The sequence below is a fragment of the Cantharellus anzutake genome (genome assembly GCF_015039405.1).
Source record: "Cantharellus anzutake strain C23 chromosome Unknown EI90scaffold_13, whole genome shotgun sequence".
Taxonomy (NCBI): domain Eukaryota; kingdom Fungi; phylum Basidiomycota; class Agaricomycetes; order Cantharellales; family Hydnaceae; genus Cantharellus; species Cantharellus anzutake.
The window spans coordinates 103,864-111,984 of NW_024066963.1; the positions used below are offsets into that span (position 1 = coordinate 103,864).

The 8,121-nt window shown below is 47.9% G+C and overlaps 1 protein-coding gene across 1 annotated transcript; it reads right to left on the reverse strand.

Annotated features, from left to right (window-relative positions):
• Nucleotides 1-1,697: 1,697 nt before the first annotated feature.
• On the reverse strand, nt 1,698-2,126 carry EI90DRAFT_3287873 (uncharacterized protein; the record flags this gene model as incomplete). The annotated part of the gene is made up of 1 exon (XM_039067079.1): nt 1,698-2,126. The coding sequence occupies exon 1, from the start codon at nt 2,076-2,078 to the stop codon at nt 1,698-1,700; it is 381 nt and encodes a 126-aa protein (XP_038918539.1). The 5' UTR covers nt 2,079-2,126.
• Nucleotides 2,127-8,121: the final 5,995 nt, after the last annotated feature.

An 8,121-nucleotide genomic window follows, 5' to 3' on the forward strand; every position in this document is an offset into this window, starting at 1 on the left:
TACCATAAAATCCTGAACAATTAAACAGAAATGGCGCCTGCATACAAATGACTACGGGAACGATGCACGTGATTACTGAATGTGTGCGTGAACTTTTGCTAACTCGACGAATACCAGGAAATAGAACACAACCTTAGTACCATTGGAAAGGTGGGAATAAATGAAAATTTATGATACCAAGAACGTGAAAAACCATCCAGAAATGAATGAGATACAAAGACATGAAGTTAGAAACCTGAAAATGTGCGGGAAGACAGCTTAAAGAGGTCCAGAGCCCTAAATAAAATACATAGAAATATGATATCTTCGAGGACGACCTACTATAACAACGAACAATACATATGGAGGATTGGGATGTGATAATCCAAAGGGGAATCAGGGAAGATGAACGAAATCCATGAAAACCACTAAACTACGATGGACCATGGCAGGAATTTTAGGGAACGATATTCTAATGAAGTGGAGAGCTATAATACATTCGTTTGAGTAATTCTTGACTACTAGCAACTTTTTCTTTCGGTTTTAAACCTGAATAATTCACTCATTTACCATTTCAAGTCTCATTTTAACTAAATGTCGCTGAATAAAAATGGAATAAATCAGCTGAAGGTCTCAGTGCAGCCGTACGCATAGTAATGCGAAGTTTGAATTCAGAATCACCGAGTCATAGCAAATTTAATGGTAAATATGAGGAATTTGAAATAGGAAACTGTGACAAATGCAGCACAGTCAAGTTCTAATTAACCATTAAAATAGCTTAGGCGAGGAAGGACAATAAGGATTCTAGGCGCAGTCTGACTGCAGTAGAGCTGCAGTTCAGTGCAGCAAAGCGCAGTAGAACTATAGCGTGAAAATTTCATTTTTGAGAAAAATACACTGTAAATAAATCCTGTAAATACGAGGTAGAGCGTGAAAAAGGAAGGTGACCCAAGGAGTATAAAAGGGAGACCCTTTCTGCAACTTTTCGCCCCCTCAGAGAAGTAAGAAAATAGAGTATTATTTTTCTCAAGCATTTCTGGTTGTCACTCCAGTGCGAAAAAGTGATATACAGTTAAGATTGCCACTGTAGTAAAAGGCAGCAATTAAGGAGAGAAATATTAAGTAGATATTTCAACAGGAGAGCTGGTTAACACTCCAGATTTCAAAGTGTAAACACAAAACAGTTATTTTGCTACTGTTAAAACAAGCAAGAAAATAAGACAAAAATAAAACAAACTCAAGGGACACTCCAGACACAATCCAAATCAATTAACTGAGTAGAATCTTTGAAACTTCACCAAGTAGAAGATTTAATTCAAGTTAAAATTCCAAATTAAACAACGCTACACAGAATTACACCTAGACAAATTAAGAAATTTCAATAAAGGGACAGCTGCACAGGGCTCGGTTTATCTGTAAGTCAACTCCCAGAAACTTTTAGACTAATCCATAAAAAATAGAATTAGCCAAAACACTTGGATTGGTACTACAGTAATTGACCACTCAATGCACTTGCACTTTCCCTCAACGTTCCCATGGCCCTCAACAACGAAGTGTACATCGGGTGGGTTCCAAACTGGCACAGTTTGTAGATTAGTAACCGAAGTAAATATATCCCAAACATGGAGACAAAATATGAAGAAATGATGGATGTAGAAGGATTTTTTGCGAGATCGTGATTTGAATACCAAAATAAGCAAGACCCAACAATGCAACGCTCAACTATTATCATCATCCTCGCCGTCATCCTCATTGCTTGAGCATTTTGAGGGCTCTAGATCATCAAGAAAGCTCTCCTCTGCTGACTCTCCTTGCTCTTCCCCACACACCAATGCCCACACCCCAGCATGTGTGGTAACATGTGGTTTCAGCGGCAATTTCTCACCATGAATGTGGCACTCTTCCTTCAACACCTCCCACCTCTCAAGCAGCATTTCATTATCCAACTTGGCAACTTCCCAAGCCTCTGCCTTCGAACTCCTTAGGTCTGCGGCTTTCTCTGCAACCTTCTTCTTCCGGCCTCTTTCCACCTTCTTAGCAGCAAGTTCATCGGACTTGGCTTGCCTCAGTGCTTGTGCCCTTTCAATCATTTCAATCATATCAACGATTTCTGACTCAGCTGCATCCAAACATTCTATCACTCTCTGCCTAGCTGTTTGCACATTCCAATGCCTATTTTGTGTTGTGTTGCTCCATAGTATCGAGAATATAAACCATTGGTTACATATGAATCTGACACTGGTGCCGATAGGCATCCATCTCTGCAACTATCAGATGGAATTGGCTGAAAATTAGAATATGTACAAGTTGAACTTGACTGTTTGCAGTCACAAATTTTCATGCAAATCCGATGTGTGGAAAGGTCAAACTTGTTGCCATTGCATTGAGGGTAAACGTGCATTGAGTGGTCAATTACTGTATATTTACAACAAATACTACTAGTACACTTCCCCATCCTAACTAAAGAACCAGGGAACAGCTTGGTGGTGGTCTCATTTGAACCTCCCAACTGACCTTCCTTTGTTCTCTCCTTCACCGGAACATTCCAGGTCCGACCTCAACCTCAACACCTCCCAGATGAGCATGCAACACCTATGCTCCAGAATCCCATTTGCATCTCTGTTTCCGGAACCTCCAGTCTTAGCTCCGACCTTGGACTTTGACCTCACCTCCACTTATACCCATTATATTGGTTAGCTCATTCCATTTAATTACCTTTGCCAATATTCCAGAGTTTAACTTCCAAGTTCGGACTTTCCGGACTTACCTCAGACCTTGCAACTATTGCATTGTCCCATTCAATTCCGCTATACTCCCTCATTCCTATTTGGGCTGCTGCTTCCTTTCTATTCAGTCAGCTGGCCATTCCCCACTCCCATCCTCCTTCCTTCCTCTTTGGGCCTTGGCCCTTCACTCCTCCTTTGGGAAACACCATTGAGTCAAACCCTTGACCCTCGGTGTTGTTCCTCCTTCCAGCTCCCTTTGTCTGCTTTCGGAGTACCCTTGCTCCTTTTGATTCCGGACCCCTCCTTATATACAATGTACATAGTAACTTGTAACCTCAGTCCAAAATCGACTTGATTTTCCCCCAAGAGACTTTCCTTTGCTAGATCCGAAATTAGGGACCCTGTCAGGGCACACCTGCCTGACCCGGCTCCACCTGGCCCAACCTGACCTGGTACCCCGCTGTCCACCCTTCCTTACCTCCTCCCCCTTTCCCTTCCTCTCTCCTCATTCTTCCTTCCTCACTTTCTTCCTATCTTACTTCTTCTTTATTCTCTCTTTATTCTACATGGACGACCCTCCCCGCATCAATGTACCATTGACCCATCTGCAGCACACCCACCATGTACCTGGCCTGGGCACCTCGGGCGACTTCCCGCTATGCCCAGCACACGCACCTGCACCGGATGCCCTCAGGATCTCCCACGGAGACACCTGGGTGGTTATGGCTGTGTGCGAGGGTGACATGGCACCTGTCATGTGATCTAAGCCACATGTATATAAACGAACCTGGAGTGGGAACCGAAGAAGTAGCCTTCTTCTCAACTTTCCACTTCAGTCTAAGTGGCCAGGGACCACTGTCCCGCATCGGGCCTGTCAGTACGCATGCCCAACCCGCTCCCCACCAGGCTCTCAGCCCCGGACGCTACACCCAGGCCCCCTCAACCCCAGATGAGTCCCTGACAGACCCCCAGGACAACCAGCAATGGCACAGTGCTCCACCTGAGTCGCTGAGGCCAAGGTCCTTCATGCTAAGTCTCTGATTCCACTCCGGAGTCATCCGAATCCGCCTGATCTAACAGTCTGGGTTTGAATGGACTTTTGGTCCTTCTTCCCTTTCTCCTTGTTTTCCCTGGGTACTTTGGTGTATTTCCCCAAGGTGTCTTTTCTTCGTGCTTCCACCAAGGCTTTGGAGACTTTCTCATCTGCTGTGTTTTCTAACTGGCATGCTACTGCCAGTTTGATTCTATAATTTATGTTATCATGATTGACAACTGACATTGGGCCCATCCTTATGGTCCCGATGTTGACTTCCTCACCCTCTGAGTCGGGTGAGTATTGAGGTCCTTCATATGGGTCCTCTACTTTGAAGCTTGATGCTCTGGAGTTACCAGAGTTGTTCTCTAGTTTTTCATCTGATGAGTCTTCCAACTCTTCTTCTGATGTGTTTGCAATCTCCATGGTGGCTATGCACCTTGGTTTTTCATCGCTTGTTGCATTATGTTTTGGGCAATCTTTCGTTTGCCCTATTTTGCCGCATTTGCTGCAAATTGGGACTGACTTTTGGTCAGTTTTCCTCGAGTTTTTCGAGGATGTATCCTCTTTCCATCTGGATTTCGGCTCTTCAGCCTTCTTTCCCGATGGGAGAGCTCTACCATGGCTCATGGTTGCCATGGTGGTTGTTTGGGTATAATATCCTGATTTGTAGGCTTCAGCCCATTGATTATCTTGTCTACACGAGATATTGCTTTTAACATCTCATTTGAGGAGAAGTCCGCTCTGATTCTGTCATGAGCAATCATTCCCTTCTTCCATTTGAGGGGAATGTAGTTTAGGAACCTGGCATTGAAGGATGCCTGGTCTGGTGGCATCACCATCTGGGATGCTGCTTTAGACAGTTCTAAGTAGAACTGTTTTAGGCCTTTTTCTGCTTTGTATTTAACATTGCGGTACTTCTTTGTTGCATTCAACATGGCAGAGGCTTTAATGAATGTTCTCATCAATATGTTGAGAACTTCAAGGAACATGCCCTCATCTCCTCTGAGGAGAGTTTTGTCTCGGAGTCTTATTCCGAGGTCGAACGCGGGTCCCCCTAATCTGCAAATCAAGCAGTCCAGATGGACTTCATCAAATTGGGGACCTTTGCATCCTCACAAGGCAAGGAATCCCAGTAGTTCTGTGAACCACTGCCAGAACAATTCCATGTCGTTCTCCCCTGACCATTTCTTGTCAGGGAAAGCTGGCCCATTTTTTAGAGCTTCAGGATTCACTCCCTCTGGGTAGGGAGTGAGTATTCTCACTTCGGCCCTTCTAATGGCCTTTTCATACCATTTCTCCAGGTACTCCTCTTGCTCCCCTGCCTTCGTGGGGTCACTATCCAATGGAGATCTCTCCTTTGAGGGGGTTTTTGCTGGGGGGAATTTCCTTGCAGTGTTTCTTTGGTTTCGGGCAAACTTGCCTGAAGTTGTATTTGGATTCTCTCATTGTTTTGAGAGAGTGTGGTTGTGTTACCTCTCTGTTGGAGAGGTTCGTCGAAGGTGGATGTTTGGCCAAACCTTTGGTATGTGCCGATTCTCCTCCTAATTTCTGAACGATGCCTTGTTTCGGCATCGTCTTCTCCTATCCTTGGGAGAAGGATCTCCTTAACGTCTCTGTCAAGTCGCTGATGATATTCCAGTGTACTTTCACTGGTGGTTCTTTTTGTGAATTTTTCATGAGTTCTGGTTTTGTCCTGGCCCATGGCCCAGGGGTATTTTTTTGTTTCCTCACTATTTTGTGAGAATTTTATCTCCTTCAGCAAGTCCATCTGCTCACTGATTTTGTCAACGCATCAATTGCGTTGGCCATTCTTTCTAGAGTTATCTGTAGATGAGCCGTGCTATTGTGGCTCGTTTCTGTTAGATACGGTGGATTCGGACGACTCTGGAATGGAATTGGAGACTCAGCATGGAAGGACCTTGGCCTCCGACTCATGCAGAGCACTGTGCCATTGCTGGTTGTCCTAGGGGTCCCTAATTTCGGATCTAGCAGAGGGAAAGTCTCTTAGGGGGGAATCAAGTCGATTTCGGACTTGGGTTACAAGTTACTATGTACATTGTATATAAGGAGGGGTCCGGAATCAAAAGGAGCAAGGGTACTCCGAAAGCAGACAAAGGGAGCTGGAAGGAGGAACAACACCACGGGTCAAGGGTTTGACTCAATGGTGTTTCCCAAAGGAGGAGTGAAGGGCCAAGGCCCAAGGAGGAAGGAAGGAGGATGAGAGTGGGGAATGGCCAGCTGACTGTCAGGGCACAGCCCCTGACCCCACACACCCTCAGGTACCCTTCCCCCATTTTCTCCTATTTTTCCCCTCACTGTTCCACAATCCCACATGCATGCAGACCCATGGGAATGTTCTGGGCGAGTAACTTGCCCAGAAACCATCACAGCCACAACCGTGGGAACTTTCTGGGTGAGCAGCTCGCCCAGAATCTTCCCACAGGGGGGTGCCAATTATGGAAAGTCAGCAAAGAGCCAAAAACTGTATAGTTCCCAACTCCCATTTGTAGTGGCTTCACAGGAGGTTGAGAAGGTCACCCTTCTTCTCAACTCATTTCCTGTGAAGGCTGGGGCTAGCCCCCTCAGTGAGTTTGAGGATCTTGGACTGGGACTAGACACCCCAGCAACTAGGAGGATCTCCCTGGCCCTGTCATGGAGCGAGGGCCGGACCCTGACAGCAGAAGAAGGGTTAAACCTAGTTGCACCCCCCACCCCAATGTCGTTAGAGGAACAGATTGCAGAGCTTACACGCCAGCTCCGGGACCTCCAAGCCCAGCTGACCACTCAAGGGCAACCTGCAGCTGCAGTCCCTCCACCCCTCCATCATGCCACAGTCCCAAAACCACCCAAAGTGGCCACCCCCACCCCATTCTCCAGGTCCCAAGATGACCTAGACCATTTCAAGGCTGAGTGTGGGCTCTACATGAGCATGCAGCACACAGAGTTCCCAGATGAATGTAGCCAAGTCCTATTTGTCCTCTCCTACATGAAAGGAGGCATGGCAGGGCCATGGGCCACTCAATGAATCAATACCCTCCTGGCCCCAGGGGCCCCAGCCACCACCTTCGACAACTTCGCTGCAGAGCTAGACTCTATGTTTGCTGATCCCAACCGCCAAGCCACCACTTGCCAAAAACTTGTCTCACTCCGACAGGGGAATGAACCAGTGGACAAGCTGATCCAGCAGTTTGAGCTGTATGGCCCTATTTCACAGATGGGAGATGTTGCCCTGGTGGACCGCTTCAAGCATGCCCTCCACCCCCGGCTCCATGAGAGCATCTACCACCTCCAGCCCATCCATGCCCACAACTTGGGCTGAGTGGAAGCATGAGGCCGCAGTTCTTGACAACCAATGGCAGCGATTCCAGGCCACCCAACCTCGCCTCCCAGCCACCAAGCCATCCCCCTTCCTCTCCCAACCTGCTCCAGCACCTGCGCGCCCTGCCACCCCAGCCACCATCCCGACCCCGGCCCTGAAGCCAGGCCCCCAGCCTATGGACCTGGACCGCATGCACCCTCCCCAGGAGGAGCAGAGACAAGCAGGTCTCTGCTTCAACTGCAACCAACCAGGGCATGTGGCCTGACACTGCCTGAGACCGAGACCCCAGCAAGCCTGCCTAGCCCTGGAAGACCTCCAGGCGATTGCGGACTTACTAAGGGACCACCCTCAAGGACCGGATCAGGCAAAAGTGGAGGAAGCAGGGGAGGAACTAACTGAGGATTTTTGAGAAGGCGACTGGTGAAGGATGTGCCCCAGCCACCCCCCAGCATCACTGTACCCGCATGTAGATATCATGGTAATCCCAAGACTACTGTGCAACCTAAACTACACTGAGTGATTGCTAAGAAAAGAAAAGCCACACCCACTAACCCCACTAGGAACAGCTCCCCAGATGCAGTAGCCAAAGTGGCTGTCCCCCCACCTGCAATCTATGTACTGTCCAAGCATCCCCCTCGATCCCTTAACCTCCTGGTGAAGCTGACTGCCACCACATCCCTGGCCTCAGTTACCACCTCTGCCCTACTAGACTCAGGAGCTACAGGGATGTTTATAAGTCGTGACTTTGTCCAAAAACACAACCTGGAGACCATCCCCCTCCCCCAGCCGGTGCCAGTCCACAATGTGGATGGCACCCTGAATGAGAACAGGTCCATCACGGAAGAAGTGGAAGCACTCCTTAGCTTCGGTCGGCACACAGAGCAGGCCCAATTCACAGTAACCAACTTAGGTCATCAGTCAGTCATCATTGGTCATTTGTGGCTCCTGCACCACAACCCAGAAGTGGACTGGGCCCGGCAGAGAGTCACCATGTCCTGATGCCCACCTGCCTGCCTGTCATATCCGTACATACTTGATCCCGAACTGACTCCCAGACCTCC